The sequence below is a fragment of the Phoxinus phoxinus genome (genome assembly GCF_949152265.1).
Source record: "Phoxinus phoxinus genome assembly, chromosome: 15".
NCBI classification, from domain to species: domain Eukaryota; kingdom Metazoa; phylum Chordata; class Actinopteri; order Cypriniformes; family Leuciscidae; genus Phoxinus; species Phoxinus phoxinus.
The window spans coordinates 32,320,955-32,339,491 of record NC_136890.1 but is presented as its reverse complement, the minus strand read 5'-3'; the positions used below and the strand labels follow the sequence as shown (position 1 = coordinate 32,339,491).

Here is an 18,537-nt window from a genome sequence, read left to right as displayed (position 1 = left end):
GTCTTTTGCAGTATTTTGTGTCAAGTTAAAGGAAGTTCAACTTAAAAAAAAAAAAAAAAAACCTTCAAAAACGCTTTGTTTTTAAAAAAAATCGCCCTTTCCAGTTTATCTCCCAAATATCATTCTCATTAATATTAAGCTTCATTTATGTGTGTTTTTGAAACAGGAATCAGAAGTTGCAGTCATCACGCCGTCTCTGGCACTTCCTCTCAGTCTCTGAGCTCCAGTGTGGCTGTGATGTTCATCCCATACCTGCAACAGGAAGGTGAGAAACATACTGGCTTTTAATTACGTTAAAAAGTCACTTTTTTAATGAAATTTTTTTCATACTGGTTTAAACACTGAACATCCACATTAGTATATGAGAGCATTTAGACTACTTTCCTAAACTGGGGTTTTTGAAGGGACTGGGGTTTGTGAGTTGATGTTGCGCTAATAATGAATTAAATTATTATTATTTAAATTAAAAAATTATTATTTTAAAATCCAAAATCTAAATAAAGAACTAAAAAGTTTTGTTTACTTGTCATAACCATTAACTGACATGAGAACTGTAAACATGCAAATTCATTGTTAAATCTTTGAACTGTGTTGTATCAGTATCACTGAGATACTATTATAGTTTTTGTTAACAGTTTAAATTAGTTATTTTTATATTTTCTTCGTTTTAATTTTGTTTTTGTCAATTTTATTAGTTTTTTCTATACATTTTGTATTAATTTTATTACTTAATTCTTATTTTAGTTTTTTTAACTACATCAAGTTAAACTAAATGAAATAAGAAATGTTTCTATGCAAATAGCTAAAATAAATTAAGTTTAAGGGTTTTTTCCCCTTATTTTATTTGTTAACATCTTAAGTAGCCAATGTGTTTTTTTTATGTTTTTAGTTTTAGTTAACTATTTATAACCCTGTCATAACCCTTAACTTAAAATCTCAGTAGGACTTCAAATCAATATTTTAAATTAAAATACTTAAAATATCAAGATTTTATTTCGACCCAGTTTGATATTTAAAGATTTAAAATTAATATTTTACTTGTTTTGTTGCAAAATTTGTTTTAAATTCATAATTTAATTTACATTAAACAATTTCAAAAGGTCTTGCATTTCATAATTGTTTATTCTTTTTTATAAATTTGTATTTACTTGGTACATCAAGTTAAACTAAATTAAATGAGAAATGTTTCCATGCAACTAGCTAAAGCTATTTATTGCGATTTGATTTAATTTAATTTACGCTAAACAATCTTAAAAGGTCTTATTTCTTAAACATGCATAAAAGCCTAATATCTGCTGATTGTTGTATTTGTGTGTTTATAGTCCATGAGGGGACGCTGGTACATGCGGTGTCTGTGTTATCTCAGTGGACGGGCCGTTTGACGGTGAGCGTACCCTCAGAACTGAGGGAATGGTTTAAAAAAGCCTTCGGCCTCAAGACGTCCACGTCCCTCGTGCGTCAGGCGTATCTCCAGGCCATGATCGGGGCTTTCAAAGGTCAGTCGGACTGCTGTGGTGCTTCACGTGGGTTTATACTTGTGCTGCTGTCAAAATAAACAGCATCTGTGTGTCTTCGTTCTGTTCAGGTGACACTCTCAGTCAGGCTGTTGACTTCCTACCCCTCCTCATCCAGACTGTGGAGAAAGCTGCTGCCCAGAATACCCAGCATGCACTGCTGTCTGAGGGCGTGACCGCCTCGGTGCTGCTCTGTCGGCTGTCTGTGCTCGACTCCGTGTCTGGTGAGCGTTCACACTTCGGGATTTATGGGATATTACATATAAACGCTGGATTTAAACGCCAAGATGCACATAAATTCAAAAAATCCACATAAAAAACGAATGCACTCTATTGAGGCGGATACGTAATAGGGATGGCGAAAACAAAAAAAATTATTGACCGACCACCGAGCCTCATTAGCCGGTTGAAACCGGTTATCCGATTAGTTTAAAATATGCTACGCTATTTGAAATAACAGCCATTTCGAGCCGCGCCTGCAATTTCGCAACTCTGTCGCATCTTCTCCGCCGCTCTGCCTCCCGCTCACACACACACACACACACGGCGCCGCCCTTCCACTCACGTCACTTTTTTAAAATCCCCAACAGCGCGAAACATGAGTCCCGCAAACACGGCGCCGAGGAGCTTGTATGTAATCGGAGGACAAATTACTTCTTAGTTTCGAAATGGTTTGTGTACAAGGTGATCGCGTTGAAAATAAAGGCGTTTGTCTAGCGCTAGAAGCTCATTTGAAACATTGCCGCGGCTCATTTAAGAAAATGACAGCTCAGAAGAGATGCCGCTTTAGTTTAAGGTAGTGCTAACAATAATAAAGAAAGATGATGATCATCATCACCTTATCTGTTACCACTGAAATGTATTTGTAATGTATTTCCATATTTAAGCACTGTATCACACAAGTTGCAACTTACATCTGTCTCATTCTTTTTGGTGAAACGGTCCCACACACTACTTTTCCTCGCACGCATCATCCTGTCGTCTGCCCTGGCTCTAACCTCGAGTGTGTTAGCCTGAGTAGCCTTTACTGTTCACAAACCTTGTGAGCGCGCGAACCCAAACGCTGTGACCTCGCGCAGAATGTTTTTATTGGTTTATTAAGTTCAAACATGCGAGTTAAGAAAAATTGAGTGAGAGGGATTGGCTCACTTCACACAAAAAGATCTTGGAATGAGACGGCTAACTGTAGTAGCGTTTAGTTCACTGTCTAAAATAGACAAATTTAGAGATTTTTTTTTTTTTACCGACTACCGACAACTTTGATCGGTTAACGTTGATACGGTCAAACGGTCATCGGTTAACATCCCTAATACGTAATGGATAATGTATTATCCCTTACGTAGTTGTATTCGCTATAACAACCAACTCGCTATACATTATCCCGCTTATTACATGGCTACCTACCAAATAAATCAATAATTTTACACAAAATATTGATTTAAAAAGGAATTTATTGATTTAAAAACTATTTATATGGTTTATAAGAAAAAACATTTTTTCTATTGCTAAAGAAAATAGTCCGTTGCGTCTCTATGGCTGCGTCCATGGCAACGTTCTGTTTTTCATGGCAACGTTCTGTTTTACATGGCAACGCTCTGTTTTTCATGGCAACGCTCTGTTATCAGATCATTAGAATTCAACCAAGCCATGTAATAAATTTATTTATTCGATAAGAAGACATAAGCTTAAAGGAATAGTTCACTTTAAAATGAAAATTCTGTCATCATATAATCACCCTCAAGTTGTTTCAAACCTGTATGAATTTCTTTCTTCTGCTGAACACAAAGGAAGATATTTTGAAGATTGTCAGTAACCAAACAGTTAACTGGTCCCATTGACTTCTATAGTAGGAAAAAAAAAATACTATGGAAGTCAATGGGACCAGTTAACTGTTTGGTTACTGACAATCTTCAAAATATCTTCCTTTGTGTTCAGCAGAAGAAAGAAATTCATACAGGTTTGAAACAACTTGAGGGTGAGTATGACAGACTTTTCATTTTAAAGTGAACTACCTCTTTAAACTATGATGGAAACACATTTACTGAATAAATCCCTTGATGCGGAACAAAACACTTTTGTGACTTTGCCTCAACAGAGGATTGGTTGGATAACTGGACTTTACTAGCAGACCAATCGCATCACAGCGTCTCAAAATGTTGGTTTGGTGGTTCTGAAACCACTTTGAGCCAAAGTCTGTCATCAGAATGATTTGGTTTAATTTCCTCCAAAAGCGTCTCGCATGATTGCGTTCCCAAACACCAGCATCCGAACGCAAGAGAACGACAGTGTTTATTGTGTTGCTGTCGCTCTGAGACGTAAGTCATTGATAATAAAGGTAGAAAGAGCTACAGTGGCTTCCCCGGTTGCAGCAACTTCCAGTTTTATTACATATATTTTGCACCAACTTCCCAGGAAGTTATGATTATGTTCTCTTGAACACATGGGAGGGAAATGCTGCTTTATTTGCAAATATTTTTTGCGATATTCCAATTTTGCACACAAGTTAAATTCGCAATTTTGGATGTAAACACATCTACTGAGACTGACATCCTCCTCCGGTGTCTAATGCTGCTGGTGACCATCATGTTCTTCTGTGTCTTTAGAAGCGAAGCTGGTGTCTTTCTGGAACCTGATACTGGATGAAAAGAAGCCTCTGTTCACCACTGAGAAGTTCCTCTCTCAGGCCAGTGAAGAAGGTCAGAAACTTATCCAGAGGCGATTTTAGGATTTCATTGATGTGCCTTTTTTGCCTTAAGCGGTTAGACGAAGAAGGCAATATTATGCTTTTTACAAAGTCTTGATATTGTTTTTGAGCTCTACTAGAATAGATTTTCATGCTTGAATGTTCAAAAATTCATTTATAATTTTAGTAATTTTAGTACCGGTTTTTATTTCTATTTTTAAAAAATCAATTTTTCGGTTTTTATAATTTTTGTATTTCAAATTATTTTATTTCAGTTGTTTAAAGTTGTTTTTCATCTAATGTTTGTATTTTATTCTATTTCAGCTTCATTTCTATTAATGAAAATAATTTTTTAACAGTTTTAGTTAACAGTAACAACACTGATCAGTAAAGTTGATCACACACTCACACTCACACACACACACCTGTGTTCTGTACCCACAGCTCTGTGCACCATCCTGCTGCTGTGTGAAAGACTGTTCCTGGATCAGCCACAAAGACTCAACAACAGCAAGTCTCAGTGAGTCACTACTATCTTCCCTGAAATGTTTGGTGTAGAATTGAATTATTCATTGAATTGGCAGAGGGAATTCAGTTTCCTGTGTTCTACGTTTAATTTTACGTTTTAGTTTATTGTTGCTAAAAATGTAAACAAACATCTAAACTAAGCATTTGTAAATCATGTTAATTTCGTAATGATAAAGAATATTCAGTCAGAAAACTTAAAGGCAACAAGTGGGCTGTGATATGCAAAATAATGCCTAATGGGATCTTGTATTGTATGTTTAATTATGGATTTGCAAACACAAATGCATGTGAAATTAAAATTTGCTTGATTTGTTTTGCCTCATTACGTAAAAAATATTGACTGTTCATTTCTAAATTATTTGATGTATTTAACATTTTTAATTAGTTTTTAATTATGTAATTTTTAGTTTTCTATTTAGTAATTGAACCTAACGCAACTTTGACAGGGTTAAGAAAGTAAATTAATTTTGGCATTCTGCAATACTGCAAAAACTCTTGCCGTCTTCATAAGCATCTGTGAGTTGATCATGTGACTCAAACCCTTGTGTGCCGTCCTCAGGATGTATCATCAGGCCATAGTTATGGCGCTGCTGTCCCGACAGTGGTGTGTGCGTAAACATGCTAACCAGACCGTGAAGAAGCTCCTGTCCTCGCTGGGCGGATCCAGCCTGGCCCACGGCCTTCTGGGAGAACTGCGTGTCATCATTAACAAACACAAGGTGAGGGATGAAGAGGACTTGAACGATTAGGCTACTGTACATTTAACGTGTTTTGAATTTGCTAATTTTTACGTCTCTTGAATCAGATTCTGCCGTCAGATGCTCTTTATACGGAGACGGGTGAGCTGACTGAGATGGGACGCTCGTATGTTGCCCCGCGGATCCTGCTGGACGCTCTGAGGGTTATCTGCGCGGCGGCGGCCCAGTGGAACGACCTGGCAGAGACTGAGAAACTGGCCCTGGATATTCTCATCGTTACCCATCATCCCTCCATCGGTCCGTCTCTCTCCCAGTGGATTTGATTGCATCCGTACGGGAATATCCCAATAGCTGTTAATCACGCTCTTTCTTTTTCAGTGGCCATCAGGTCTGAGTTGTGGCCTTCTCTGCTGTCCACTATGAAGATGAACGCTGCTGATTTCATCGACAAACACCTGGAGAAGATTCTACCTCGCCTGCTAGAAGCCAACACAGACAACCAGGTGCGTTTCAAGTCGGCATGAGAAGTTGCGATAGTCTTTTCTTCCCTATTGTGGCGTATATTCAAGTGATACGGATTCTGGAACAAGAACAAATTTAGGGCGGGGCTTGATTTTGTCCTACTGGTTTGCTATTGGCGGATCTCATGTGAGTGACAGGTTGCCCCGCCCTCGTCGTCAGAGAAGAGAAGAGATGTCACTGCAAGAGGGAGGGGAAGCTTTTCTGATTCAAGATTACAAGGCACATTAATAATAAAAAAAGAGTGTAGCACGGATAAATATTTTATAATAAATACTGCATAAATAGTTTTGTGTAGTTTGATTTCATTGTGACTTTAATTTTGCATTGATATAGTAGGACACACATTGATATAGCAGGGCATACATTTAAGATTAATATCTGTTGACAGACTTATCAATAGATAATGCCCATTTTCTGATTTTCCTACAAAAAAAAAAAAAATATATATATATATATATTGTGTACAATTTATAATGAACCTGAGACTGGAAGCACATAAATGTAAAATACGATGGTGGAAATGGACTTAAGAAACTCACTCAAATGTATGAAACAAATGGAAGATCTGTATTTGTAGCATTTCTTATTCTTGTTGTTATTTTGTTCATTGTGAAAATTAAAAATTGCAAAATTGCAAAAAAATAATTATAATGAGTATAATTTAATTGTAGCCTTTTTATATGCATCTTATTTGATATATATTGTGTATATACTGTATTTTCGATTAAATGTAGTTTTAAGAGACTTAATTGATAAACATCAAAATATCTTAATTATTGCATTGATATAATAGGACACACATTTAAGATTCGGGTCAGATGTTTGCTGGATTTATGGTTGTCGTTGTGTCTCGCTATAGGCTGTTCAGAATGCTGTCGGTTCTCTATCGCTTCTGTCACCAAATAAACTGCTGCCACGTGTCATGGATCACGTGACCCACCGCTTGTCCAATCATGCGATGATCCAGGTGACGCGTCAGGAATATGCAATCATGCGAACGCCAGAGGGAGAACTTTATGATAAGAGCATCATTATGAGGTAAAGTGAACTGAATTAGTCCAGATGGAATGAACTTTGAGGTATTGAATGAATGAGAATCACATGGTTCTTCTGCTGTTGTTTTTGGCAGTGCGCAGCAGGAGAGCACAAAGAAAGGCAACATGAAAAGAGAGAACAAGGCGTATTCCTTCAAAGAGCAGATCATTGAAATGGAGCTTCAAGAGGTGAGAGAGAAATACTGCAAACAATCCGCTGGAATATTAAAGGGAACAAGTTGTTTCTGGCTGTATGTTCTAGTGTGCATACTGAATAGTAGGGCTGTGTTGAAAAAATCGATTCACCAATTCTGAATAGATTTTCATATTCATTTCTAAAGATCGATCCGTAACTCAGAGGATCGAATTAATAATAGGCCTACATTTTCCCCATAAACACACTGAGACATGGCGACCGGCGGCGCTGCTAATGCGGTTTCTCTGAATCCACTTGTTGACCAGAAAGGAGGAAAGAGCCGTTCACATAGCGCGTTTTTTGCACGTGCAAATTTGTTTTCCAGGCCCGCCTGTTCATGGTTGCATAGCAACGGCAGACGCAACGGGAAAGCACGCGCTTGTGGAGAGGAGAAAGCGGTGCAAACTGCGCTCTCCATGATGACGAGGAAGTATCATCAAAAAATGTATTGATTTTTAGCCCTTGCATTAGCTTTACTACTAGATATATTCATTGAGATGAGAAATAAAAAGCCGTCCTGTACAGCGATGATCAGCTGTTCAGGCCGAGCTTTCCATGTTGTTACGGAAAGGCCGCTGGTTTTTGTCACATGACCTGTTGAGATGCTTCTATTATAAGCCGCGTGCCTACATTTGAAATAACAAATCTGCACGCGCATAAAACGCGATATGTGAACGTCCCCTAAAGTGGTATCGTGTGCGGTTGTATCTAGTTTAAAAAGCCTTTTAAATATGAACGCAGTTTTGGATTAAATAAAAGGACAGTCAAGTCAAACAAAACACGTTTTATCTCCTGTTTAGTTGGTAACACTACATTAAGAGACCATTCATTAACATTAATGCCTTATCTAACATCAACACATTGAGTGAACAATACATTTTTACAACATTAATGTATGTTTGTGAATGTTATTTAATACAAACACTTGATTGTTCATGAACAGTTAAAACTTTTTATTTTAAAAATATAAGATCGGATCAGATAGGATCGAATCGAATAATGATAATCGATTCAAGATCTTGAGAATCGGAATCGAATCGATTCTTGAAATTTGAATCTATACCCAGCCCTACTGAATAGTTACTGTAAATTGTATTTACAGTATGCAACAATAAATATTTCCAACTGAAATACAGAACATTCTTATCTCATTACCTGTTTAATTTAGTTGTCATGTTGAAGATACAGTTATTTAGCAAATTACAGTTATATAACAAAAATTGTTATAGACTGATCTATTGGTTTTGGCACCTAGTGTCAATCTGTTGACTGCCCTATTAAATATTGTGCAAAATATATAGTGAATATAAATAAATATATATATATACAATTCAATTTCAATCTTATTTCCTGTTAAATATTTTATTATATATTGGCTATTTTTTTATATCAGCATTAGCCATTACCATTAAAATGTCTTAGACCAAATAAAGAAGTCTAGACGTTAAAAATTATGGACAATATAGCATCCTGTTCATCCACCACACTGACAAATGAAACAAAGTTAAGTGCATTGTAGGATACAGTATCTGGTGTAGTGTGTTGTGTTAAAACCGCACGTTTGATTGAGCCTCCCCTTGTGTTTGTCCTTCAGGAGATCAAGAAGAAGAAAGGCATCAAAGAGGAGATCCAGCTGTCCAGCAAACAGAAGGAGATGATGCAGAACCAGCTGGAGAAAGAGTCCGGCATCCGCAAGAGATTGCAGGAGGTGAGAGGTCATACGCTACCAAAGCCCATCATCAGCGTGAACAAACCAATTGTTAAGTTTGTGTGTTCATGCACATTAGAGGATGGATGCCGGGCCGGGTTCGGACAGATATTTTTAAAATGATGTTCGGGTTCGGGTCGGGCTCGGTCACATTAGCGTGATAAGGCATTGAACATTTTAAATTTAAAACAGCTTATTATGTAGGTAGCCAATGGTCATGTTTCACTTGATACAAAGGTTTGCTTTTGTGATTAAAATAAATGTAAAATATTACCCTAACATCCGTCTTCCTGTGTGCGGAAACTTGTTTATGTTGCTGTGACAACGTAACACGTGCATAATGTGCGCGCGCCTGTGTTAACGTGCGCTTGTTGCTCCGTGTGCGCTGATACTCTCATCTGTTGACATTTCCGAATGCCTTCCTACAGTTGCTTAAAGGTCCCATATTGTACAACTTTCTGAAGTTTTATTTTAGGTTTTGATGTCCTTAAGAATATATATATATATATATACGGTATAAGTACCAAAAAACATCTCAATATATATTTCACAGCTCCTTTCTCAGGAGCTCTGCCAAGAACAGGTTGATTTTGGCCTGTCTACTTAATATTCATGAGCCTCTCTTCTGATTGGCCTGTTGTTTTCTGAGTGACCCACTATTGGTGGGGGTGGTGACTGAAGGCGGAGACTGAGTAGTTCTTACACCACATTTATACGGAAGTCACAACGGCTTGTGAAAAGGCACAGCTACTTTATGCATTTGTCTGTGGATCGACTGTTTTGAAACTTATATGGTAGTTTCACAGCCCCTAGACCTCTGCTATCATGAAGAAAGCCAGGAAATATCAGTTTTTACAATATGGGACCTTTAATAAAAGTGGGCTTACCACACAAACAAACGTACATGTGTCATATTAGTATGAGAAGGAAAAAAAGAAGTAGTACATTTTAACTGTCGGGCTCAGACATAAATATCTTAATGCCTGTCGGACGCGGGCCGGGCTCGGATAGGAAAATGCACGTATATCTCAGGGCTAAATACTGTTTAAGATTACACATGACTGTTTACCGAAAGGAAAAAGGAGGGACTGCTTTTATGAAGTTCCCGGAAGTGCGTTTGTTGTTGGTTTGAGCACGAACGATGTAGAGTGAAATATGGTGTACATGAATAAACCGGTGATCCTTTTGTGTCTTTAAGTGTAACACCATTGAGACGTGTCTCTCTTGTTCTCTCTCAGTTGGACCTGGAGCTGCAGTGTGCGATGGGTCTGTTAGAGGCGACTCTGGCCCGTCGTCCTCCTCTGATCTGGGTTCATCTTCCTGCAGTCGTGCAGGCTCTTCTTCCTCTCCTGCAGTCTCCTGTGGCGGCTCCACGCGTCAAACCCGTGTTCCTGCGCATCGGCCTCGCTCTGATGCCTAAACACCTGCGCTCCTTGGGTAAGCCTTCCTTTTCCTATTTTCCTTGTTTTTATAATATAAATGTTTTATGTACGTTTTTGTGAATGCAAATGCATGTTTAACCCTATAAAACTACTGTATCTTGTTTGATGTGCACATTTCTAAGGCCTCTGGATGATCAGCATCATCAAAACTGCTGAAAATCCTGTTGCTACTATTATAATTATGCCTTCTGTCGTCTGATTGATAGTTCATACTTTATTAGCAAGTAAAAGGCCTTTTAGTATAATGGTGGTTCACGTGTCTTTTGCTGTGAAATCTTTAATGATTTTTATGAGTAGACATAAGATTATCTTTAATATTGTTAGTCATATTTCAAGATAAACACTTACTGCACTGAAGCAACTGAGGCTTACTTGATTATCCATGCATCATTTTTTTTTTAGAAAAACCATGTTCAAATGTAAGTGTTAATATGATCTTCAGGTTTTGGAGGACGGTTTATTTGTTCATCTCTTAATCATCATTGTATTGCATTATATGTTTGAAAACTACAGAGACGGATCATAAAATATTTGATCTTAGTCATTTTCTTATCATCTTACAAAGACATTATTGGCAGGTATAGAGTGACAGCTGATATTAATATGCATTTTATGCAAGTATCTGCTATACTGTTATAAAGATCTCACTGACTTACATAACAAGCTATCAGAATTTCATCTTGTGTTTTGGCACAGTTGCTCAGTTTGGGCCTCTTAATAAAATTGAGGTGTTTTTCCTCCTTGAGTCCTCACTATATCAGACTATTTGAGTCATAAAAGCCTGATGCATCTAATATTATACGCAAAAACACGCATACAAACTTCTATTCTTTTTTAAATTTTGTCTGAAGGTTTGAAAATATTTTTCTGACTAATATTTCATATGTCTCGTTAAATTAAATTTCGAGAAAAAAAGTCGAAATACAATCTTGAGAATAAACTCATTAAATATCGAGAATAAAGTCGTTGTGTTTCGAGAAAAAAACTCGTTAAATTTCGAGAAAAAAGTTGAAATACAATCTCGAGAATAAACTCATTAAATAGCGAGAATAAAGTCGTTGTGTTTCTAGAAAAAAACTCGTTAAATTTCGAGAAAAAAGTCGAAATACAATCTCGAGAATAAACTCATTAAATAGCGAGAATAAAGTCGTTGTGTTTCTAGAAAAAACTCGTTAAATTTCGAGAAAAAAAGTCGAAGTAATTGTGAGAATAAACTCCCTACTGATAGAGGACATGGCAGAGTTAGATCACTTAGTCAATCTATATTTTTTACTTTCTTGCAGTAACAAAGAATAGAACATGGTCTAGGTCGGCTAGGTGTTTTTAGAAGAAAAAATCAGTCCAATTTGCGCGATGTACTCGCTTTTGTCCAACATGAAATTCATCGAGGTTTCCCAGGATACCATAAAACGCATTATTTGTTGATGCTCAAGGTGTGGAATTACGACGAAGGAGACGCTTGAGAAGACGCCACTTGCGCTGGCCCAAATGCACTCTGGCATATGGACAGCTATGATAAATTAAAACCGTACAGCATTGCAATTAGCTGTATATGGTTACAGTCGTTACATTCTGTGGATGGAGGCGTACACAACCAACAACGATTAATAATGCGTCTTGTGGTATCCTGGGAAACCACGAAACCTCGATGCGGTTGATATCAGTATGCAATGAACACTGATTGAATGCGTTATTCTCTACATTTAATTTCGACTTTTTTTCTCGAAACACAATGACTTTATTCTCGAAATTTAATGAGTTTATTCTCAAGATTGTATTTCGAGTTTTTTTCTCGAAATTTAACGAGTTTTTTCTCGCAACACAACGACTTAATTCTCGATATTTAATGAGTTTATTCTCAAGATTGTATTTCGACTTTTTTTCTCGAAATTTAACGAGTTTAATCTCGCATTATAATGACTTTAATCTCGAGATGGTTTTATTTTTTTATTATTGCCTGGCCCTAATCCTCTTCCGTACTTTACAGGGTTAAAAACATTCCGTTCTGATTGTTTTAGCATGTGTGAATAACGGATGTCTACTTTTGCTTTCATGTGTGAATGTGGCTCAGATTTGTTTTTCTTCTCTCTATATGTTTAGCGGTTCTCGTGGGTCATGTGACCTTGCGTCAGCTGAAGCCAGAGTGTGATTTGGATCCTGCTTGGGCTCAAGAAGATCTGAATACAGCGACGCAGCGAACCATCTTACTGCTGCATACAAACACGACACCTCAGAGAGACGCCAAAACTGGTGAATCACTCACACACACACACACACACACACACACACACACACACACACACATATGCAGCTGAGGGGAGATAATGCACATAAAAACTAAATTACAACAGGTCTTTTGGTGCAAGAAAGTGGACCTCAGGCTCATGGTCCAAACAAATAATAAAGCGCTTCTGTAACTTGGCAAACCTCTGAATGATTGCAGGGTCAGAAGCGTTTCCCCTGCCGGCGCCGGCGTTCTCCTTCTGCTTCCCGCTTCTTCAGGCTGTGTTGAGTCAGAGCAGCGGATCCTCAGAGGACACGGAGCTCACGATGACCCGCGCGCTACAGGTCATCAACACACACGCACAGCTGCGGGCGCATTCGGACGACACGGTCATAGACGAGGTACTGCTGGGTTCTTGCTTTGCCATTAATCTGTGGTTTTGATTTATTGATCCATCAACTGAAGTCATTCAGGAATTTTTCAATTCAATTTTACATTTCAGATTTGAAATCGATCCTAAGTTCTGTGCGTTTGGTCAGATATTAAAAATGAGGAACAAATCGTGCCGTAAACTGACATGTAAATGTTCTTATACATAACTAATTAGCATGCCATTCTTAAGGGCCGTTCACACAAAGGATGATAAATATAGTGATAACCATAAAGATATAGTTCTCAAAATCCGTTCTGATTATATAATGAATATCAGAGTCCACACCACAGCTAATATGATACCGGCAGAGAAACTGTATCGTTTTAATCACTCTCACAACGATTTTTTTCCAGCTGATAAACGATAAAAACATTGACAGCCAATCAGAATTCATCCTGCTTTAAGAGCCTGAGCATTAAAGCGGCAGACGACAAAACTGCAGCGTGCTTATGAAAAACAGGACTCTATCGTCCGCCGGTTTGGACGCTAATATAGATATCGTTATAATTCTTGATTTGAACAGGCCTTTAAAATATTTTTAAAGTCTTTTTTGTGACATATATCCAATTTAAACAGCTTCTGGAACAAGACATTTTTATTATTATTTGTCTGAATCGTTGTCATTTGTTACTGCAGCGATCTCTTGTGATTTTCTGATTACTTTTTGTTTTTGATTAAGGGAATTAATAAATGGTTGACCACAATTAGGTGCACTAGGATATGATTTATATACGAGATGAATTTTGTTGTTGACATGAAATATTATATGAAATTGTTGTTGTTTTGATTATTTATCTCTATTGCATCTTACAATATCAATAACACTTTGTTTAAAGTTTAATTGAATAAAAAAAACTTAAGATTACATTATTAAATGTAAATATTTGTATATTACTACTATTATTTATATATAATATAAACTTAAATATGTTTTATTTATATTTAGAATACACAAAAATAAATTATACATTAAAAATTAAATTTATAAAAAAATCCAGTTATATCTGTGCATGTTTATAAAGTAAAATCTCATTCATGTGCCCATGATTTTAAGAGGATTTGCAATTAATAAATTGTCATGCGTGCATATTTATGTTGAGTCTATCCATGTGTGCATAACTGAAACGTTTATAATGAATGTGTTCTCCTGTCTGTGCAGACTGGCCCAGAGCTGCTGCCCAGAGTCAGTATGCTGCTGCTTCTGACCAAAGTGATCGGCACGTCCACCATTCGCCTTCAGGTAGAGCCTCGAATCAAGAGACACACTCAGTATTTGAGGGGAGTTGTGTTGTGACTGTGTGTGTTGTTGCAGGTGCTGGCATCAGACTGCCTGACGGCTCTGTGTACCAGCGCTGGAGGACAGGAGGGATGTTCACTCGCCGAACAGCCTGAGATCGACGTTCTGCTGGAGGCTTTACTGTCCTCGTGCTTCTCAGTCAGAGACGCTGCGCTGAGGGTCAGTACCTTTCTGATGTCATCTTGCCTTTGAACACGTTTGTATTGACAGTATTAGGGATGCACAATTACCGTACTTTCCGGACTATACATTTTTTTTCATAGTTTCAACACATTTTTCGTAGTTTCAACACTTTTTTCATAGTTTCAACACTTTTTTTCATAGTTTGGCTGGTCCTGCGACTTATAGTCAGGTGCGACTTATATATCAAAATTAATTCATACTGACTGAGATGAACCAAGAGAAAACATTACCGTCTACAGCCGCGAGAGGGCGCTCTAGTTGGCGGAGTTGTTCAGAAGCGACACAGAGGATGAACTCAATGTACCCAGTGTTGAGGGATGAGATCGGGAGCTTGGTGAACTTGCTTACCGGTAACTTGCTTGTTGGACTCACTGGCTAATGTTAGTTTAGCCTATTCAGCCTCCCAGGTATATGTTCTTCATGCTATTGTGTAGCTGAATAACTGTTAGTGTGTTACGTTAACACACCGGACACTATTCAGCCTGTTGTTCTGTGTGCTATTGTGCAGCTGAATAATTCGCCTTTCCAGAATAAATGTCTGTTCTTGGTCTTGGATTTTGTGAAATAAATGTCTAAATAAATGTGACTTATAGTCCAGTGCGACTTATATATGTTTTTTTCCTCTTCATGACGCATTTTTTGACTGATGCGACTTATATTTCAGAACGACTTATAGTCCGGAAAACACTGTAATCGCAATGAAACCGCACGCGATTTGGCAAAGGCTGCGATTATTTTTATGCGCACCTTGTCAGTGCAGCAGCTGATCGGTAGTAAATACTGCTCTATCTGAACACCAGAGGGCGTCACACACACACACACACACACACACACACACACACACACACACACGCACGCACACTTGTACATCTATCTTTATGAGGACATTCATTGACACAATGCAATCTCTGGCAGTTTACCTAAACCTTACCCATCACAACTAAGTGCCTAACCCGATCCCGAACCCTAAACCTCATTATAACCTTATCCCTAAAACCAAGTCTTGACCCTCAAACAGGCCTTTAGGGGTCTCAGAAAGTGAGGACCGGCCAAAATGTCCTCACTTTACTCTCTTTGTCCTCACTCCAATGGTCTAAAACTCAAACTGGACAAACTAGTACACACACACACACCACACCACACAACATATCCATCTGAACACCAGAGGGCGTCTCACACACATGCCAAATATGCCCCACTGAAGTAGTAGACAACGCACGTCATTCCAGGAAATCCCTATCGCTGTATCTGTATAAACAGAAGATTGAGACGCTTTGATTGATTGAACATGACTAATAAACACACAACTGCCTTATTCGGTGTAAGAAGCGCATCATCTCACAGAAGGATCCTCAACTGTCGTTATGAAGTGAGTTTGGAGTAAAAACATGTTATTAAATGTTGTCTTTTGTGTTTGGAAAGCTGTTCTTATTCAAATCCACGTTATAAGTGACTCAAGCTCTCAATGCTATCAGACGGAGCAGCGTTTACAGAGCCGTTCATCAATGACAAGCTGTGCATGACTAATAATCGCAGCCAAACCGGTTTAAGTGCGATCACATGGAAATGCCGATTAATCGTGCAGCCCTACTTTGTATTGACAGTCTACTATGAAATGTTTTTAAGTACACCTGTGGACTGACTCTCGTAGGGTCTGCTGGAGATGGAGTTGGCGTTACCCACCGACAGCGCTGACGCCAGCGGTCTGAAGATGCTGAGGAGACTGTGGGTGGCCAAATTCGACGTGGAGGAGGAGGGCAGAGCTCTGGCAGAGAAGTGAGTCATGCCGTTTTACTGTAGAATCACTTTCACACACTGCAGCCTGTGGTGCTGGTTCTAATCAGTTTCACATCAGAGTCTGGTTCGGGTTAAAGCTCACTCCAGGGAACAACACTCAAGCTAATCTGAAAACAGGGCTCTGGGAAATGGTTTGTCATGTGGACTTCAGTGCTGTTCACAGTTGCCATCTGGGCTATTCTATGGAAATGAACTGCTGTTGATGTATAGTTTTATAGCAAGCATCTCTCATTTGTGTAAAAAAAAAGCACAAAAAGTGAAAATGCATTTGTGTTGAATTAAAATGGAATATATTGTCACAGTAAAACAAAACAAAAAAACATAAATAATATATTTTTTTATGCATTTGTGTTGGAAAAAAAATGGAATAACATCTAATCAAATAAAAAAAATACATTGTCACCAGCTTAACTCATGGACGTTACTGAAGTTAAAAGACTTTTATCTTAAAAAAAAATTGTATATATATATATATACCAATATATATATCACCTAAATTAAAGGGGTCATGACATGTTTTTTTTATTTTATTATTATGTTCCCTTAGGTGCAATTATAGTATTACTATAGTTTTTTTTACAAAAAACGTTTAAAATGTAGTGATTTATGACCTTTTCCCACCCTGTTTCTCATCCTCTGATTCAAACACTCTGTTTTGGGGGTGTTTCCCCTTTAAGAGTTCAGTGTTAACGCCCGCTGTTATGATTGGCTAACGTCAGTGCCTATGCATCAATTATTAACGCCCCCAGCCAGAACATTTGCGGATTCGGCGCAACTGTTTAGTAGCGGGTGATGCATGAATGCGAAGCGATGGCTCTTGCAATGATAAAACCTTATTATGTTTGAGCCGGAATCAGAGGAAAATGAACGATCACCACAACAACGAAGACTGGATCAGCCCGTGTCCACATGGAAAGTGAAACTATTTTGAATTAATAAAAATATTGTAACCCGAGACACTTGAAAACGGATTATTGTTGCATAATTATCCTATAGCTTAATTTGCTAACAGTTTAACATTATTTAACTAATTCCAATGAAATGATAGGGTGTACCACGGACAAAAATGCATGCACAGGCCATATTTGAAGATGCAGCATTGATAAAGGCAACATTTTTAATTTTCTATCACATGTAGGCATTCTAGAAAGGCGACATATTTTCAAGATTCTCTTATACAAATGTGTTTATATTAGCCATGATAAAAAGTAAGTTTGCGTCATCGTTGTTGAGCCCAGAATAGTCGGCACGGTGAGCAAACGCTTAAACTAACACTGCCGTGACTGGGACGTGACTGTTTCGCAGCGTATTCAAAGATGTTGTTTGTCCACAGCCAGGAACAGCACATCGTAATGTTACTGTACACAGACCCACTCGCTGTCCGTCGACTGAACACTTGTGAGGTGCGCGTGCGCGGCGCGACAATGATACGAAATGAGCGTAGTTGTCTTGTGCTGGAGGCGGTCTATATGCAAACGCTGGTACGTCACTTCGTACCGTGACGTCACTTCTTACCATGGATCTAGAACGAGCTGTATTTAGCGCTTGATTAAATAAATGATTCGTTTATAATGGGGAGGACGTCTTAAGCTATGAAACTTGCAGGACGTTTTAATGGTACACAGACCTCTTATATACCAAAAGATCAAGGCAAATTTGGTTTCTCATGTCATGACCCCTTTAAATAATGTGTCAAATATTTTTTTAAATATATATATATATATATATATATATTAATAATTCACCAGCTAATTATATATATATATATATATATATATATATATATATATATTCAGCTAAAATTATGTACATTTTTAAAGTGAATGCATTAGTGTCAAAATACAATGAAATGATCAAAAATATGCATTATTTCACCTGACTAAATCCAGAAGAACTCTGGCAATGTCTCCGAGACGCTTGAAGAAACTTGAAGACGTTGCTGCAGTTCTGGATTTACTCTGTCTCAGTTGTTTATGTTTTTGACTGATGGTGAGGTCAGATCAGACCGGCTGTTTTCAGACTGCTTGTGCATGCAAACATCTCACTGGATTATTACAATTAATGGCAAAAGGAACGTTTGAAACTGATAGTTTTTCCTGACACACTACAGCAAAATATCTAAATATCTAAAACTGAGACTTTTGCACAGTGCTGTATATAAAATCCATTATTTCAGCAGCTATACAATGATTTTTAAACACCAGTGAATCATTGATTATTGTTGCACCGCTCTGCAGTGGTGTGAGTGTTGCTCATGCTGTGTGTGTGTGTGTGTGTC

General features: G+C 37.8%; 1 protein-coding gene across 1 annotated transcript in view; it reads left to right on the top strand.

Moving 5' to 3' along the window:
- The window catches only part of gcn1 (GCN1 activator of EIF2AK4), a 63,198-nt gene that overhangs the window by 12,117 nt on the left and 32,544 nt on the right, over positions 1-18,537 (top strand). The window contains exons 13-29 of the mRNA XM_079636702.1: positions 167-265; positions 1,323-1,496; positions 1,586-1,738; positions 4,118-4,210; positions 4,642-4,717; positions 5,285-5,444; positions 5,531-5,720; positions 5,802-5,926; positions 6,805-6,983; positions 7,075-7,168; positions 8,770-8,883; positions 10,122-10,320; positions 12,426-12,575; positions 12,769-12,950; positions 14,142-14,222; positions 14,295-14,438; positions 16,114-16,238. Of these exons, the coding sequence (XP_079492828.1) occupies positions 167-265; positions 1,323-1,496; positions 1,586-1,738; positions 4,118-4,210; positions 4,642-4,717; positions 5,285-5,444; positions 5,531-5,720; positions 5,802-5,926; positions 6,805-6,983; positions 7,075-7,168; positions 8,770-8,883; positions 10,122-10,320; positions 12,426-12,575; positions 12,769-12,950; positions 14,142-14,222; positions 14,295-14,438; positions 16,114-16,238 (2,338 nt within the window). The remainder of the gene's footprint in view (positions 1-166; positions 266-1,322; positions 1,497-1,585; positions 1,739-4,117; positions 4,211-4,641; positions 4,718-5,284; positions 5,445-5,530; positions 5,721-5,801; positions 5,927-6,804; positions 6,984-7,074; positions 7,169-8,769; positions 8,884-10,121; positions 10,321-12,425; positions 12,576-12,768; positions 12,951-14,141; positions 14,223-14,294; positions 14,439-16,113; positions 16,239-18,537) is intronic.